At 46.1% G+C, this 18,856-nt stretch overlaps 1 protein-coding gene across 1 annotated transcript; it reads right to left on the bottom strand.

Moving 5' to 3' along the window:
* Positions 1-3,665: 3,665 nt before the first annotated feature.
* Nme5 (NME/NM23 family member 5) lies at positions 3,666-18,082 on the bottom strand. The gene is made up of 6 exons (XM_055625585.1): positions 18,033-18,082; positions 17,541-17,697; positions 13,464-13,669; positions 11,925-12,025; positions 9,753-9,871; positions 3,666-3,814 (listed from the first exon to the last, which is right to left on the bottom strand). The coding sequence occupies exons 2-6, from the start codon at positions 17,667-17,669 to the stop codon at positions 3,734-3,736; spliced, it is 636 nt and encodes a 211-aa protein (XP_055481560.1). The 5' UTR covers positions 17,670-17,697; positions 18,033-18,082; the 3' UTR covers positions 3,666-3,733.
* Between the last annotated feature and the right edge of the window lie 774 nt (positions 18,083-18,856).

The raw sequence follows: 18,856 nt of genomic DNA, 5'->3' as shown, positions 1-18,856 counted from the left end.
TATGCTAAGGACCCCTTGAAATGGTCTGACACTGGCAAGGGCCAGAAACACCAAGGTCCAGAGAGGCTGCCACTCCGGCCCCAGCATAAAGCCCACCCGGAAGGACCAGGATTTTATGGCCTTTATTAGGACAAGATTTATTAAGTGCCCCTTCACGTCATGGAGATGTTTACTCTTTTCTTTTTAAACTGTGTGTGTAATGTGTGTGTGTGTGTGAGAGAGAGAGACAACTTGAGGAAGTTGATTTTCGCCTTCCACTGTATGGGTCCCAAGGATTAAACTCAGGTCATTAGGATTGGCTGAGTACCTTTACCCCCTGAGCCATCTTGTCAGCCCCAAGATGCCTAGTTCACATAAAACAACTTAGCCCTCTGCATTCACCACAATGCCAAAAAGTAATCAGCTCCCAGCAAAGCAAGTGAGAACACCAAGTAAGAGATCTAAGTGAGGCTGCCTCAAGTCGGAAAAGGCCAACCTTGCCAGCTACTGGAGGAGGTCTCAGAAATTGGCTTAGAGCCACCTGTCCCTGAGTGTTTATATTTTCCAGACGTTTTCCCTCTTCACATCAGCATCCCAGATTATTGTCATGAAGCTGCTCCATATCCCCATTTGTCCTTTTCTCACCTGACGGGTCCCCAGTTGGTTGGCAACGCTCAGGCTGACTGAGCATCCCTGCCTTGACAAAGCAAATAGGAGGTGGGGACTTCTAGCCTTAGGACAGACAGACCCTTGAGAAGCAGCTTCCCACCTCAGCCCTGACACACTGACTAGGCAAGTGGGGGGGGAAATGGCATTTTGTATGATTGTAGTGCTGGGACTCTTGGTGGGATCAGCCACCCATTTGTCTTCAAGCTGCTCTCTTCTCCCCAACTCCTTCTCTCCTCCCCCCTCCCCCCTGCTCTCCACCACATAGCAACTGCTGCCCAGGAAGCCTGGGGACAGGATCCCCACACACACCCTGGGGCTCATGGCAGTGGGGGGGGGGGGCTATTAAAAAAAACAATTTGGTCTAGTAACAAAAGCCATCAATCAGTGCAGTGTCTTTCGGCCTTTGATTTGGATGAGAAGGCGGGAGGTGGAGGAACAGGCTTCCTTCAGTCATCTCCCTTTCCAGGATCATCAGCAGGCCAGTCAGAAGAAAGGAACCCGCCTGCACAGAAGCCTTCTCCAGGCCTGTCTTTGATGAAGTCAGCAGTCTGTGTCTGAAACTTCCAGAAACCACTGTACTCCACTTTAGAAGCTAGCTTTTCTGTAGGCCTCAAAGTCCCTAATCTCTCTAAATTTTCAAAGGCGTTGCAGGGTCTACATCAGAGTTAGCTCAGGAGATGTTACTAATGGTGAGGGAATCAACAGAAGGACCCAAGAAAAGCAACTGAGGTCGCACAAACAGCGAGCTGAGACCTGGGCCATGTCCCAAGCAAAGTTCAATCTAAATAGTTCCTGCAAAGAAGCTGTTGAAGAGTTTAAGTTAACCTGAGTATAACTCCATTTTGAAATAAAGATCTTGACTGGGAACTGAATTCAGGTACCAGGAAATATCACAGAATGTACACCTGGCAGAAAACAAAGTTAACTCTCCTAGCAACAGCCTCCAGGAAATATAACAGAATAAATACTTCATAGAAAATAGAGACAAACTCCTTGGCAATAATCAATGGGAATCGGTTGAGAATCAGGTGGGAAAATTCTCCCCAATGTTTCAGATGTGGTTTAGAAAAATAGCCATTGTGATTATATGCCTTAGCCATGGTGATTGTGTGCCTCAGAAAAGGTCACCCCACCCTGCTAAACTTCACCCAATTCTGTACCGCCAAGGCTTGTGCCCCCTGCTTGCTGCCATGGAAACCCCTTGATCACAGACTTTCCCTTTAAAACTCCTGTTCACTCAGGGCTCAGGGTCCCACTTCTCTACTGCTGCATCAGTGAGACTTGGGTCCCGAGTTCAATCGCTCTTGTAATAAAGCTCTCTTGCTTTTGCATCGAGTCGTCTGCTGGTGTTCTCTGAGAGTCCCGTGAACCTGGCATTACACTGCCAGTATTTTTGGACACAAACTTCTCAAAAGCTATTTGACAATTTCAATTCAAGCCAATCCATGGTATGGTCTAGGCTGTGGTTAGGAGGATCATCAGTTCAAGGATGCCTTGGACAAATTAGTGAAGCTCTGTCTCAAAAAACTAAAGAACAACTAGGATCTAGCTCATGCATAGAAAGAATGTTAGGCTGCATGTGCAAAGCCCTAGATCCCCCAACCAGAACTGCAATAAAATAAATAAGAAGGAGAAAAGAAGTTTAAAAATGAGGAAAAGCAGAAAAGTAGCGGGGTGTGGTGGCACACGCCTGTAATCCCAACACTCAGGGAGGCAGAGGCAGGTGGATCACTATGAGTTCAAGGCCAGCCTGGTTTACAAAGTGAGTCTAGGACAGTCAAGGCTATACAGAGAAACCCTCTCTCGAGAAACCAAAAATAATAATTATTATTATAATAAAAATGAGGAAAAGGTTCGTGTCCCACACCTTTCATCCCGGCACTCAACAGGGATGGATCATGGGCGATTTATTTGTGCTTATACCTGAAGAAAAATGGCTTCCCCTCCTGAAGCAGGCATTGACCACTGGTAGTTCCTGGCTCAGAAATACGAGATGGCGTTTTTTGTAGTTTGCTGTTTTTGTTTGTTTGAGACACTGTGGCTCAGACTGGCCTCACACTCACAGTTCTCCTTTCTTGGCCTCCAAAATGCTGACAAACTGGAAGAAGTGGCACACATCTGTAATCCCAGCACTTCGTCAGGAAAAGCAGGAAGATCTGGAGCTTAAAGTCGTCCTTGGCACTCAGGAGGCAGAAGCAGGTAGATCTCTCTGCGTTTGAGACCAGCCTGGTCTACAGAGTGAGTTACTGGACAGCCAGGGCTACACAGAGAAACCCTGTCTCGAAAATCAAAAACAAAACAAAACAAAAATTAAAAATGAAGAATTTAGTTTTAAAAAGACTGAAAAAAACGGATTGGTGGCTAAGAATGCACATCCTCTTACAGAAGACCCAGGCTGATGGGGGTTGGTCTGGGGCCTTGTATTCAAATGCTAAATTAATGGCTCCCAAGATCAGATGAGCACATACTCATGCACACCAAGTGATGTTGTGTAAACTTTGACAATATTCTGACTGGTTAAATAAATCAGCTGACAGCCGCTAGCCGGGCAGGAAAGAGAAGCAGGAGAGGAAGCTGGAGAGGAGGAAGTCGCCACGGAGCTGTAGGAACAGTGAGCACGTGGTCATGAGGCTGACCTGATGAAACAGAAGCAGCCCAGGCAGGAGCAATTACGGCAAGTGACTTGGGCTGTGCACCTGGGAAATAGAAAAATAGCTTAGAGGGTTGATATCTGCCCAGTTATTGTGCCTTGAAGCTTTTATAAATCTAAAAAGTCACTATCTTGATCATTTGGGAACTAGCTCGGATAGAGAAGCCTTCTGGGGCCTAATATCGATTCCCCAACACCAAGTTTGGTTCCCAACACTCATGTCAGGTGACTTAAAACCATTCCAGCTCTAAGGGGTCCAGTGCCTCTGGCCTCTTCAGGTTCCTGAACCCACACACAGAAGTAGACCCACACATATAAAGAAAAAATAGTTTATTACATATGTAGCTACTTAAACCATTAGGAAGAAAGTTTCTTTTAGAGGTAGGTGCACAGCTTTGACAGGAAGACAATCTGCCACTTGCTCTGCACAGCGTGCTAATGCTCTTCTGGTCCTGGGAAATAAGAAAGTTTGGGTTTGTTGGGATTATTTTTCAGCAGCCAATCAGCTAGCCAAATCTATGGAAAAAGAAAAAATAAAGTTAATAAACATTTAAATATTTACTTTTGATAATGAAATTAACAACGGAAAAATTAAGTATCTTTTTAAATTTTTTTTTTTTTTTTTTTTTTTTTTTTTTTTTTTTTTTTTTTTTTTTGGTAACAGGGTCTTACAACCAAGGCTGTCTGGAATTTACTATGTAGATCAGGCTGGCCTTGGACTTCTTAGAGATCTAGCTGCCTCTGATTCCTAAATGTTGAGGTGCCGTGACATCCAGATAAACAGGGTTTTCTTTGTTTGCTTTTTGAGACAGGGTTTCTCTGTGTGGCCCTGGTGTCTTGAAACTCGATCTGTAGGGGATTGGGAGGCTCAGACTCAGAGATCTGATGGCCCCTGCTTCTGAAATCCTGTACTGCCACCACCACCACCCTGCCCCGGTTTAGAGAAATCTTTACATCCCTGGAAGTTGACAAGGACTGTATGTACAGAGTTGATATCCTCCAGTGCTCACTGTCTCCCTGGGGCTTGGTGCAGGTCGAGATTCAGACCAGACTACTGGTCTACCTTAAGGGGGTTGAAGATTGTGAGCCTGTAAGAAGGAGCCAAACTGCTATTATGAATATCACTTCCATTTTGAACAAAGGACAAATAAAGTTTAAATTTCGAAGACCTCCCCGGGTAACTGGCATCTTGCTTGGCGGAGAGAGACATGTACACGGCTAACTGACATCCTAGTTGGCAAGTTGAGACATGGATGCTGGGCCCGTCACCTACCACAGCTGAATAAACCAACCAATGAGGACAGGGCCGCATAGAAAAATGTTCCTGGGAAAGTCCTGTATCCCTAAGTCCTGACTGGTGTAACTGCAACTTGGCAAAGATGTTTGTGGGTTTCAGGCTGAAAAGCTCTATAGCATCTGGCTGGCACTGGAGGCAGGGTGTGGCAGTTCAGCCACCAAGTCTGTTTTGCATCCCTGATTGGTCAATAGCGGACTTGATTACAATAAATTTTTGTTTTCTGTCCTGACCTGGTGTTTGAGTTGTGTTGGATCTACCCAGACCCCATAACAAGGCCGGTGTAGACGTTGAAGTAAATCGGGAAAGGACAGCAGAGTGAAGGGAGAAGGGAGGAGAGTTGCCTCATTAGAACTGAGAGACTGGCAGGTGATGATAACAAACAAACAACAACAACCTGGATAATGCTGGTGAGAAACACGAAATAACCGGATGGCGGTGGCACATGACTCCACCCCCTCTGCCTCTTGGGAGGCAGAGGCGGCTGAAGCTCTAAATTGCAGGCCAGCCTGGTCTACAGAGTGAGTTCCAGGATTGCCAGGGCTACACAGAGAAACTCTGTCTGGAAAAAACAAACAAACAAAAATAAAACATAATTTTTACAACAAAATGAAATTATTCTTCGACACAGTTTTTCATTGCAAAATGATTATGAGTATGGGGTCGGGCTGTGTAGTGGCACATGCCTTTAAACCTAGTACCTAGGAGGCAGGGGCAGGTGAATTTCTGAGTTTGACACTAGCTTGGTCTATTGGTCTACACTGCCTGGCTGCTAAACAGCTTTTAAATCAATTTAAGGATAAAAATAAGCCAGGCTCAGTGACGCACACCTGTAATCCCAGAGCTCTGGGAGGGAGAGGCAAACAGATCTCTGCAAGTTCAGGGCCAGCCTGGTCTACAAAGTGAGTCCCAGTCAGCCAAGGCTGCACAGAGAAACCCTGTATGGGAGGTAAAAAAAAAAAATAATAGAAATAAAGGCCAGAGGACAGCTTTAATCTCAGCACTTGTGAGGCAGAGGCAGGATCTCTGTAAGTTCAAAGCCAGCCTGATCTACAGAGTGAGTTCCAGGACAGCCAGGGAAACAATGAGAAACTCTGTCTCAAAAAAAAAAAAAAAAAAAAAAAAAAAAGCAACGAATAAAAATAAAAGTCTGACAGATACACACACATACACACAAAATAAAATAAATAAATGTAATTAAACATTTTTTCTTCTTTGGTTTTTCAAGACAGTGTTTCTCTTGTAGCTTTGGCTGTTCTGGACTCACTTTGTAGACCAGGCTAGTCTCAAACTCAGAGATCTCCCTGCGTCTTCGTCCTGAGTGCTGGGATTACAGGTGTGCACCACCACACCTGGCTTTAAACATTTTTTAAGAATAAAAAAGAGGGGCTGGAGAGATGGCCTAGAGATTAAGAGCACTGTCTGCTCTTCCAAAGGTCTTGAATTCAATTCCCAGCATCCACATGGTGGATCATAACCATCTATGATGAGAACTGGTGCCCTCTGCTGGTATGCAGGCTATGTAATAAATAAATCTTAAAAGAATAGAAAAGATAGGATCTGATAGAATGCTTGTGTGTTAAGTGCAAAGCCTTGGGTTTGATTACCTAGGACTTGATAAACACTGGCAGAAAGTGGAGCACAGCATTTGGGAGGTAGGAGCAGCAGGGAATCCTCTGAGGCCAAGTTCAGTTCCCAGCAGCCAGAAAAATTCATAATAATAGGAAGAAGAAGGAAATTTGTAACGGAGTGTCAAAGGTTCCCAGGGCTCCCCCTCTCTAGGGATTCCTAGCCGCTAATGGCTGAGAATGGAGTCCCGTTCTCTTCAGTGCCGCAGCCACTGGTCTGGTACCATTGCTCATTGAAACAAACCTTCATCAGCCTTTCCGTAAAGGACCTCAATAAACTCACTCAGGCAAAAGAAACAAAAAGGCATGAGACAGCAGATGGGTTAACTGGGAAGAAGAAAGGGGTTAGCAGGTGTGGAGAGGGACAACAGCAGGCAAAGGGGAGATTCCTGCACATTTGTGATCAAAATACATTATCTACTACAAGCCAGCCGGGGCCAGACACAGAGAGGCTTTGTCTAAAAGACAACACTCAAGGCCAGCCTGCTGTACACAGCAAGTTCCTGGCCAGCCATGGCTTCATGGTGAGACCATGCCCCTCCCCAGACAGAAAACCCCCCCCACAAAACAACAATAAGCAAAACAAATCACCCCAGATCATTTACATGCCTGAAAATGTCATAGTAAAACTTCATCATTATGTATAATTGCTGTATGCTAATAAAAACATTAAAAAAAAAATAAGAAAATAGAAGCCAGGTGTGGCGGCTCATTCCTTTAAGCCCAGCACAAGGGGCTGAGGAAGGCCCAGAGGCAGGAGAATAACTGCAAGTTGGAGGTCAGGCCGGGCTCTATAGCAAAGTCCAAAGCCAGCCTGGGCTACCTAGCAAGATCAGACCTAAAAACAGAAGGAGAGTCAAGCCAAGTAACGCACAGCTGCAACCCAGGACTCAGGATGCGGGAGACTCAAGACTCAAGGCTGGGGCTGGGGAGAGGGCTTAGCATTTTCCAGTGCTTCCTGCTCTTCCAGAAGCCTGAGTTCAGTCCCCAGCACCCAGGGCAGGCAGTTGACAGCCTGTAACTCCAGCTCCTAGGGTCCGACATCTTCATACGGCCTCCACAGGCACAGCCACAGCCACACGGGCATAAGCAAGAAAATCAATCTTTTTAAACCAGAAAGGGTTTAAGGCAGCCCGCTCGACAGAGTGAGACCTTGCCTCAAAGTTAAATACAGTGGGGCTGACGGGCTCAGCTGTTACGAGCACGTGCTGATTTTTCACAGGACCTGGGTTCTGTTCCCAGTGCCCACATGGCTGCACACACATACCCATGACCTCGGTTCCAAAGGACCAATGTCCTCTTCTGACTTTTCCAGGCACAGGAAAGCATACAGTATAGACATATATGCAGGCAAAACACTCATTCACATAAAATAAAATAAGTGAATCTAGGGCTGGAGGGATGGCTCAGAGGTTAAGAGCACTGGCTGCTCTTCCAGAGGTCCTGAGTTCAAGTCCCAACAACCACATGGTGGCTCACAACCATCTCTAATGAGATCCCTCTTCTGGCACACAGGTGTACATACAGGAAGAACACTATACACATAATAAATAAATAAATCCTTTAAAAAAGATAAGTGAATCTAAAAATACATATTAAATAAAAAAATCAAAACAAAGCAGAAAACCTCAAAACACTATTCTGTAAAGCTGTCAAATACAGATCTAAACTAGAAAGGAAGAAGTAAAACTATCTTTGTTGCAAATGGCAACCAGAAACAAATTCCAAAGAGGTCAGTTATGGTGCCAGCTGCCTATAACTCCAGTGCTTGGAAACTGAGGTGGAGGGGCCTAGGGTCAAAGCCAGCCTGCTTTACAAAGGGCTCACCCCATGCATACACACACACACACACACACACACACACACACACCCGCGTGCACACCCGCACACACGCACTCCTGTTTAACTTGAACCTGGATACAAGGTTACAAACTTCTGGCAGGAAGCTCTCAGCATCAAGAGCTACGAGAGAAATGCAAATCAGTCACAGTGCGACACAGCCGCTCTGGCGGCTGTTAATGAGGAAGTAAGACAACAAAGGAGCAAGCGGTGGTGTTATTAAGGACAAACTGGAGCCTTCGGTTCTGCAAAGGGGGCGGGGAGGGGGGTAAAGTCACACAGCCACCTAGATGGGGCAGTTCCTGACAGGGCAGAGCACAACTGCCAAATGGCTCAGTAAGTCCATCCTATGTTTACACAGACCTGAAAGCTGGGACTCAGGCGATGGAGGTCTACAAACGTCACCGAGGCGCTGGACACACTAGTGGAAAGGCAGGAACGGCCCCGTTGGCGTGCTGGCAGCCACACAAAAACGTGCTGCGAGCACAGGGTGGGGCGGGAAAGGAATGGGACTGTGGGCATGGGATTGTCGCTACTGGCCCGCTGAAGAAACTTTTAAACGCCCCGCTCCGTGAGATTAGCCGGACACCCATTCCTTTACGTGTTGGAAACTGAACCCACCGCTCCGGCTGCGTCCAGCAAGCACGCTGCTACCACACCACATGCCCAGCTGCCTGCGTGCTGGGGGGAAGGGTATCGAGGAGGTCAGAGGGCAGCTTTTGGGAGCTGATGCCCTAATTCCACCCTGTGGCATCCCAGGACGGAACTCAGGTCATGAGGCCGCACAGTTAGCTCTTTACCTCTCTCACCAACCTGCCCAGTCCCCCAGGACCCATCACACACATTTTGTTTTTCTTTTTTCAGACTGTGTCTTACTGTATAGCTTGACTGGTCTGGAATCTACTAGGTGGATCAGAGCAGCCATGAATTCAAAGAGGTCTGCCCGCCCCCACCACCCAAGAGCTGGGATTAAAGGCACTGGCCACCATGACCAGACCACCTTTTTAAGTTACTTTGAAGCTGGGCCGTGGTGGCTCACGCCTGTGATCCCAGCACTCAGGGAGGCAGAGGCAGGTGGATCCCTGTGGGTTCAAGGCCAGCCTGGTCTACAGAGTGAGTCCAGGACAGCCAAGCCTTCACAGAGAAACCCTGTCTTGAAAAACAAAACAAAAATAAATAAGTTACTTTGAGACAGGGTCTCAATAAATTGTCCTGCTTGGTGGCCATGGAGTCAAGGATAGCCCAAGCAAGCCTCAAACCCTGCGAGTCTTCAGACTAAAAGAATACATTTTATTAAAGCCAGTGCAGTGGCATAAGCTGGAAGCCTGGAATCCCAGCACGCAGGGAGGCAGAGGCAGGTGAATCTCTGTGAGTTCGAGGCCAGCCTGCTACAAAAAGAGTCCAAGACAGCCAAGACTACACAGAGAAACCCTGTCTTGAAAACCAAAAATACATAAACAAACAAACATTAGGCAGGTGGTGCCCATCTTAATCCCAGCCTTCAGGAGGCAGAAGCAGTAGATCTTCGTGAATTCGGGGCCAGCCTGGTTTACACAGTGACCGCTGGACAGCCAGGGGTCCAGACAGACAGACATACATAGGGGCACTCTGTCTCAAAACAAACAAATAAGATAGAGTTTTAAATAGGAAAACGATAAACAGTATTTTCTAGTGAGAATAAAAGGAATCTTACAAAAGGATCCTCTGGCTTTTGCTTACAAAGCTCCGTGAGTCCTTGAAGTAGGGTTGGTGTTACGTACAAATTTAAATAGTCCTTAGCGATTACTCCAGTTGGAATGGGTTCGGTGATCACTGCAAGCACAAATAAGTTCTCACTAAAACTCGAAAAGAAGTGATTAAACATTACACGCATTACACGCGTGGTAAAAGGGTGCCTTCAAGAGCTTTTAACTGTCATGAGACACTCATCTCGTTGTGAGCTTTAAGTTTGATTTTTACATCTTGTATTAATTAAAGTATTATAATTGTTTTTATTACTGGCTATCTGATAGGGTCTCACTGTATTCCAGGCTGGGCTGGGACTCACTAGGTAGCCTAGGCTGGCCTCAAATTCAAGGTAATCTTGCTGGCTGGCCGCCAGGGCGGACAGATGAGTGCCACCACACTCTACCTGCTTACTAGGGTATCATTTACAGACAGTGCTTGCTGGATTTTGATCACACCGAGAAAAAAAAATAATTTAAAACTTAAAAAATTGAAAAGCTGGATGTGGTGACATACCTTTAATCCCAGCACTCAGCAGGCAGAGGCCATTGGATCTCTGTGACTTCCAGGCTAGCCTGGTCTACACAGCAAGTCCAGGACAGCCAGGGCTACACAGAGAACCCCTGTCTTGAAAAAAAAAAAAAAAAAAACTAAAAATAAATAAAAAAACAAATAAATAAAATGACAATAACCACCATATACAAAAGAACGAAAGCAAAACCAAACCAACCCCAGCAGCCACTCAGGAGGCTGGCACAGAAGGATCGAAGGGGGCTTGCCCATGGACAGAGCACAGAGACTGCCTCAAAACAGAGGACTGGAAAACCAGGCTGCAGGAGGCCTGAAACCCCAGCACTCAGAAGGCGGTAGGGGCAGGAAGATCGTTAGTTAGTTCAAGGCTAGCCAAGACGTGTAGGCCTGTCTCCAAATACAAAAGCAGGGGCTGCCTGAAAATTTAAGGGGGCGGGGTTGAGTGGTTAAGATCGGTATTTCTTCTAGAGGACCCAAGGTCAGATCTCAGCGCCCACATCAGATGTGTCACCGCTGTCTGTAACTCCACCTCTGGGGATTCAATGCCTTCTGGCCTCTGAGGACATCTGCACACATGAGGCATAGCTCACACAGACATAAAAAATAAGATAACCTTAAAGATAAAAGACTAAAGGACTGGGCTGGAGAGATGGCTCAGAGGTTAAGAGCACTGTCTGTTCTTCCAGAGGTCCTGAGTTCAACTCCCAGCAACCACATGGTGGCTCACAACCATCTATAATGAGATCTGGTGCCCTCTTCTGATGTGAAGTTGTATGTGTAGACAGAATATTGTATACATAATAAATAAATCTTAAAAAAAAAAAAAAAAAGACTAAAGGACTGAGGACTGAGCTGCTCACCAGCAAAGGTTTCCTGTTATGGAGTCTTTAGGTTCGAACCCTGGACTGAAAGGCAACACACTGTTTTCTTAGTGTGCACACTCCTTTCTTCTTTCCTTTCTTTTCTTTCTCTCTCTCTCCTTCCTTCCTTCCTTCCTTCCTTCCTTCCTTCCTTCCTTCCCTCCCTCCATTCCTCCCTCCTTCCTTCCTTCTTTCTTTCTTTCTTTTTTTGGAGACACGGTTTCTGTGTATAGCCTTGGCTGTCTGGACTGACTCTGCAGACCAGGCTGGCCTTGAACTCACAGTGGTCCGCCTGCCTCCTGATTGCTGGGGTCACAGGTGCACCACTGTGTTCACCAGCATGTTTACTTTTTAAAGGTTTAGGCCTCCAGGACTTCAGACTGGACGGAGAGAAGGTCTGGAGCAGCCTAACTAGCTTCCCTACAACCAAAACTTGAACTTCTAACCCTCCTGCCCTCACCCCGAACAAAGGGTTAAGATTAGGATCACAGGCCTCTGGCCCCACACCCAATTTTATCCTGTGCTGGGATTCAAACCCAGAACCTCCCAGGAACTCAGCCATCTCCATATGAAAGAGCTACGCCCCAGGCCCCTCCAGCTCCAAGTTTCAATGACTCACAACCTGAAAAGAGCATATTTGGAGGGAGAAATCTACCTTCCTTCCCAGCCACGTCTTCAGGATGAAAAGCAAACTTTAAGAGGTGAACAGTTTGGAGGGATAGTGGAGAGAGCAGGCACGAGAGACCCACCTTCTGGAAACATGAACCGAATCTCTCTCTCTGAGGCGGGGAAGTCATTGCTCCCATGAAGTGCGTTCCTCAGTTCATCTGTACCGTAAATCGCCCTTAGGCTAGAGAGAATTAAAGACATTGTCCCTCCGCTCCAGCACTCTTTCCTTCCTTTACATCAGAGAGTTCTCTCTACCCTACTTGGAGGAGGGGGAAGCACCCGTGAAGGCCAGAGGATTACCTTGGGAGTGGTTTTCTCCTTCCAGTTTATGGGTCCTGGGTTCGAATCCAGGTTGCTTGGCTGCAAGCACTTCACCCACTTAGTCATCTTGCCAGCCCTTTCTGGTTGTTTGTTTGTTTGTTTGTTTGTTTGTTTTTAGACAGGCCATCTCAAATCTGATTTTAAGCTTTTCATCTACCTAGATGAGGGTCAAATGCATTTATATATGCTGATGGCACAGTCCATGATAAAAGCATCCTCTAGGTGAAGAAAGGGGTTTTGGGAGAAGTCAAAAGGAGATCTAAATTTGAAAGTGTGATAACTGACTATTTTTTCCAGAAGCTAGCAATAATGCTGAAATTTTGGAGTTTTTTTTTTTTTTTTTGAGACAGGTTCTCACTATGTACCCTTAGCTGGCCTGGAACTTGCTATATAGACAAGGCTAGCCTTAAACTCTCAGAAATTTCCTGCCTCTGTCTCTCAAGTCCTGAGATTAAAGATATGTGCCACCATGTCGAGAAAACAAATCTAAAGAATTCTCGTTTTCCTACTAAAACTCCTACTTCAGGATCAGTGGGTTGGCTCAGCTGCTAAAAGCACTTGCCACCAAGCCTGAGGGCTTGAGCTGTGTTCTACATGTGACAGGCACACATGCTCACAAAATAATAAATAAACAAAATGGATTTTAAAAATCCTATTTCATAGCCATGTGCTGTCACTCATGCCTGTAATTTCAGCATGGGAGATGGGGGCTGGGGTAGGAGGATCATCACAAATTCAAAGCTAGTCTGAGCAGGCCAGCCTGGGCTACAGAGTAAGACCTAGTCTCAAAAAAATAAAAAAAAAAAAAAACAAAAAAAAAAAAACACACAAACACACAAAAAAAAAAGAGGGGGGGGGGGGGGGGGGGGGAGTGCACACCTTTTATCCCAGCACTCAGGAAGCAGAGGCAGGCTGAATTTAAGGTCAGCCTGGTCTATAGAGTGAGTTCCAGGATAGCCAGGGCTTCCCTGTCTCAAAAAACAAGAAACAAAAACAACAAACAAAAAATAAATCGAAACTAAATCTTCCTTTGGAGGCAGTGTGACGCAAGGCTAGTCATCCGCCAATGAGATACTCTCTGATGCGTTCCTTCAGTGGCATTTGGCATTAAGACACACATTAAAATGGTGAGTATGCCGAACTCACTCACCGCCTTACACCAGAGAAAAGTTCTTTTAGGACAATGTGCGCACATAGCAACCCCGAATTGTAAAGATGGCAGGCTCGAGGTCTTTCATTTCTTTTGTTCTCATACTTTAAGGTGGCTTCAAGCCTCCAAGCCACGCCAGGGAAATTACCTGTCCGGGTGTGTCTCCTTGGCTACCAAACTATTGGCTGGTCCCAAAAGTTCTTTCCAGTAAGATATGGCATTATGTCTGGCTAATATCATCGCGACAAGAGGTCCAGAGCTCATGTAAGCTGTTAGGTTTGGGAAAAACATTTTCCCGTACTGGTCCACATAAAAGTTACTGCAGTGCTCAGGGCTGAGGTGTAGCTTTCGTCTCTGTAAACAAAACAAAGTCAGCAACAGCATTTAAAGCTACAGCTCAACGAATGCTCGTTAAGTCATTAGTAACTTGCCAGGCACAGTGGCGCATGCCTGCAATTATCTTTGCATTATTATAAGCGGTAATTAAATGAGTTCCGAGGAAGTATTTATCCCACTTCAAAAAAATGATCCCTGGGCTGCTGCCAAGGCTGAGGTTATAAGTTCAACTCCCAAGATGTACATGTTAGGAATAGAGAACTGATTCGCTCAAGTTTTCCGACCGCAGCATTCACTGTGTATAAGTAAGTATAAAAACTGTTGTTGTTGTTGTGTTGTTGTTTTCCAGGACAGGGTTTCTCTGTGTCGATCTGACTGTGCTGGAACTTCCCTGTAGACCAGGCTGGCCTTGAACTCACAGAGATACAATAACCTAATAACCTCTGCCTCCCAAGTGCTAGCATTAAAGACATGAGCCACCACTGCTGCCAGTGTAAAACATTTTCACTGGCAGCAGTGAAAACAAAAAGAGTGTTTGCTGAACAATCATTAGGAACAGACTGCGGGTCCTGGTACCTACATTACATAATGTAGGTGGATACATAGGGTATCCACCAAACACATGTAACTCCTGCTACAAGGGTTTTGATGCCCTCTCCTGGCATCCATGCCCGTGTGTAGGCACACTTCACACAGTCACCCCGAAATCAAGGCTCGCTTGGTCTGCATAGTGAGTTCCTGGTCGGCTAGGGCTCCAGAGTGAGGCCCTGCCTCTAAAACAATTTATACGAGATCACCCAAAGGAATATTCTGAAAAACTCTGCAGTCAGTTCCCAAGACTAGCTCTCACCTGGCTCCCTGCTTGCAAGCACTTGCCTCCCTCCGCATGCCCAGTTTGTTTGTTTGTTTGCTTTGATTCAGGGTCTTATCATGTAGCCCCAGTGGACCAGTCTCCTTAGCTCCTTAGACCACTGCCTTGGTCTCCCTAGACAGGGAACTACTGGCATGCCCAATGGCCGTGTGTTTTGTTTTTTTTTCAGGTATGCTAGCTCCTGAAGCATAATTGTAAAAATTTAGAGTTCATCCTTAAAGTTGGTACAACATTAATGATTCTATTTGGTTGCTTTAAAATGAAATCAGGTGGGAAATCTTTTGAACTTTGTTTGAGAAAACAGTGATACCAAATACGTGGTACAGAACTCATAGGGTGCGACCAAGGAAAGGCTGCCACCTTCTGGAAGGAGGGAGAAGTTTCCAGAGCTTTCTGAGCCTCCACCGCAATAAAGCCTACTTCATCGACAAACCTTACCGATATCCAACAACTTCATCTGCATGAAATAGCTGGAGGAGTCAAATTTCTCGAAGCAGAAACTAGGATAGTGGTGGCCAGGGGCTGGAGAAGATGCAGACACAGCTTCCTCCCTTTTTAAAACTAAGTTCACAGCTTCAGGTTGAGAATACTGCAGATGAATAGTGGTGACGTCACAAAACAACGTGAACGTATTTAATACCACTACGCTGTACCTTAAAAAAATACAGTTAAGTGGTACAGATAATGTAACATATATTTTGTGAAAAAAAATTAAAGCAAAACCAAAACAAAGGCATCACTGTGGCCAGAGCAGTGGCGGCGGCGGCACAGACCTTAGCCGTCCCTGGTCTAACAAACGTTTGCTGCTGACGTAAATTTTGACTTATGTGTCTTTTTGTTATGTTGCTGTTGTTTTGTGGTAGGGTCTCTCTGTGTGTCCCGGGACGGCCTAGGACTCACAGAGATACACGTCTCTTTGCTTCCTTGAGTGCTTGGATTGAAGGTGTGTGCCACCAGGCAAGGCTCTTGAATTTTAATTTATAATAAACACAAGCCACTTAATAACAAAGTCTGTCTTTTTTTTTTTTTTTTTTTTTTTAAGATGGACTTAAACGTTAGAGAGATGGCTCAGTGAGTAACGTGTTGGCAGCTCACATGTGAAAACCTGGGTTTGAGTCCCCAAAACTGTGCTTGTACCCGGCACTGTAGTGTGAGCCCGTGATCCGAGAACACCCATCAAGACAGGGCAGCTGGAGACGAGAGGGCCCAGTTAGCCGCACTTTTGCAGCAGAGCCTGTTGCAAACAACGGAAACGGTGAGGGCTGGGGCCTGTGGTTAACGTGTTCAGCTGAGCTTCACCAACACGCTGCCCCTGAGAACCTGGATTGTTTGCTTGCTTGCTTGTTTTGTTTGGGGGGAGGTGTTTGTTTGTTTTGAGACAGAGTTTCTCTGTGTAGCCCTGGCTGTCCCGGAACTCATTTCGTAGACTAGGCTGGCTTGAACTCAGAGGTCCAATGGCCTTTGCCTCCCAAGTTAAAGTCATACTGCCACCGCCACCTGGCTGAGGACATAGAGTTTTAAAGTATCTTTTCCCTCGTTTGTTTGTCTACATTTCTTCTAGAAGTTACAAACATGATTTCATACTCGTGGTGGGGGGAGAATGGTAGGGATTGAACCCACAGCCTCATGCTTGCCAAGCCTGTGTTCTTCCACTAAGCTATGCCCTAGCCCTACCTGTAAGTTTAATTTTCAAATATTTAAGATCCTAGAAAAAAATACTCAGTCTTTATTAACGACTCTGTGTCCGCCTGTAGCCTCTCTGTCAGAGCCTCCCTGCCAGGCCATGTGTGTGTGATACATGCACTTCTGTGCTCAGGTGTACAGATGTGCACACATATGTAGGAGGGCAGGTGCCATATGTGTGGAGCCGGAGGTCCACACTGCCTGCCTGCCTCAGCTGTGTTCACCACCTTAGGTCCCCTCCTCACCAGTTTGGTGAGACCAGTGGCCTCGCCGGCTCTGAGATTACCTGTAAGTGCTGCCACCACGCCTGGCCTTTCTGTGGTTGCCGGGGATTCAAACTCAGGTCCTTGTGCTTGCTCAGCACACACTGCCACAAACTCCCCTCCAGCTCAGTTTGAAAACATTGACAAAATAGATATGATACTATATAAAAAATTTGAGACAGTCTCACTGTGCAGCCCTGGCTGGTCAGGGACTTGCTATGGAGACCAGGCTGGCCTTGAACTCACAGAAATACACGTCTCTGCCTCCCCAGTGCCGGGATTAAAAACACCACACTCAGCTACATATACACTTAGAGAGAGAGAGAGAGAAAGAAAGAGAAAAAAAAACTAGAGTAGTTCAAAGAAAATTCAAACAAATATTCAAACAAATATTAAAAATATTAAGTTCTATTTGATACATTTATACACCTTGTCTTTTAGCTGGAGACCTTGTCCTGCTAGAAGACAGAGAACAGATCCTTCCATTTTATGAGGGAAAATGTTTTCAAATCCGGGAGAAGAGAATGCAGTAAGTTGTTTCCTCTCTCTAGACCTGCCCTGGAGAAGTTAAGGGAAGGAGAAGGCAATTGGCTTCTTTTGTGTCTTATTCTATGTCGTGTGTAAGTGTGAAAAACTTGTCTGTTACATGCAACTTGTTTGCTTTTGCAACAGGTCTCATAGAGCCCAGGCTGACATGTCAAACTTTGAAGTTATTCCATAGCTGACCTGGGGATCCTTTGGCCTCCATCTTCCGGTACCGAGATTACAGGCATATGTATGCTTACATGTCCAATTTACATATAACCTATAGTTAGAAATATAAAATTTAGCCAGGCGGTGCTGACACAGCGCCTTTAATCCCAGCACTTGGGAGGCAGAGGCAGGTGTATCTCTGTGAGTTCGAGGCCAACCTGGTCTACAGAGCGAGTTTCAGGACAGCCAAGGCTACAGGGAGAAACCCTGTCTTGAAAAAAACAAAAAAATAAGAACTGTGAACCTAATGTTAGCAAGGATCCAAATGGTGGCTGTATTAAGTATAACGCAAACTAATAAAGGAGATGCCAGAAGTTACCTGAACAATGGTGAAGCCAGACCTGAGAATAATATCACGTATCTCCTCTTCTTTGTCAACAATGTCTGGCTTGATAAGAGCTAGCGTTTTTTCCACGTATATCTGAGGCAGGGGCATTGATACCTTCATTCTGGCGACTCTCCTGACCACCTATCCACTGCAACGAAACACATCCGCGTCCGAAATTCAGCCCGTGGCAATATGTGGTGCTAGGTCTGATTAATTTACTAAAGAAATGCAAACTGCCATGTTCTCCTACAAGTAGTTTTGCAAGAACGCGACTTGCACAGCACCCACGGGGCGCCCTGGCCGCTTGCCTGAGGCTGGAGGCTGGATGGCACCTCGGTGCCGCTCTCCAGGGTGAGGGGAAGGTCCTGGCCGGCTGCCCTTGCGGAGGGGCCCCTCCTCGCAGGTTTGTACAGGCTTAGGTGTGACTGGAAGACAGCGTCCCCAAGTCCTTAGGAAATCAGGCTGGACCGTCCCAGCACTCACCTCCGCTCAGGTGTTGGCAAAATCCGTTGCTAAGAGAGCTGAAGCTGGATCTCAACGGTGGCTGCAGAGGGCCAATCCCAGCAGCGTTTTTGTTTTGTTTTTTTTAAAGGTTGCAGTTTGGTGTTAACCTAGGGCAGCAATTAGCCGTGCGCATTTTATTCTCTTTGTGAGTAGTAGGCGTATTTCTAACGTTTTTTTTTTCCCCTCATAATTAAAAAAATAACTTTATTGTGGTGTGTGTGATGTGTAGTAAGAAAACAACTTTGTGAAGTCATACCCTTTCCATGTTTTCTTGGTTTCCAGAGAACTGAGGGGGTGGGACTTGTGTGCAAGCCTCCTCAGCTCTTGAGCCTCAGCGCCAGCCTTCTCTAACTGATGTCCTCTCATGCTACTTGAAGGATGCCTGCCTTAGCCACACTTTGGAAATGAGACAAACCAGACTCCTCTCTCAGCCAATCTACTCCCTCCCAGACATCATATGAAAGATTAACGTCACGTCTATTTTCTTAATTTACTGTCTTTCCTTCCTTCCCTGTGGTTTTTTTTTTTTTTTTTTTTTTTTTTTTGGGTGGTCATGGTACTGGTGATCAAACGCAGAGCCCTGTGCACGCTGGGCGAGCACCCAGTTATTAGCCACATCCCCAGAGCCCTGTGCGTCACGTGCTCAGGAAACATCTTTGTTAAACCGCACGATGCGGTCTCCAGCGGCAGCTCCTTTAATCACTTGGTCTTCTCAGGGTCTGGCGGTGCCTACCTCCAGCGCCAGCATGCAGTGTAGGTGGAGGCTGGGTGCTACACAATCTCCAGAAACGCCGACTTTTAGA

Source organism: Psammomys obesus, unplaced genomic scaffold (assembly GCF_907164565.1).
Source record: "Psammomys obesus unplaced genomic scaffold, mPsaObe1.curated_primary_1811, whole genome shotgun sequence".
Lineage (NCBI taxonomy): Eukaryota > Metazoa > Chordata > Mammalia > Rodentia > Muridae > Psammomys > Psammomys obesus.
This window is presented reverse-complemented; position numbering and strand designations above follow the sequence as displayed.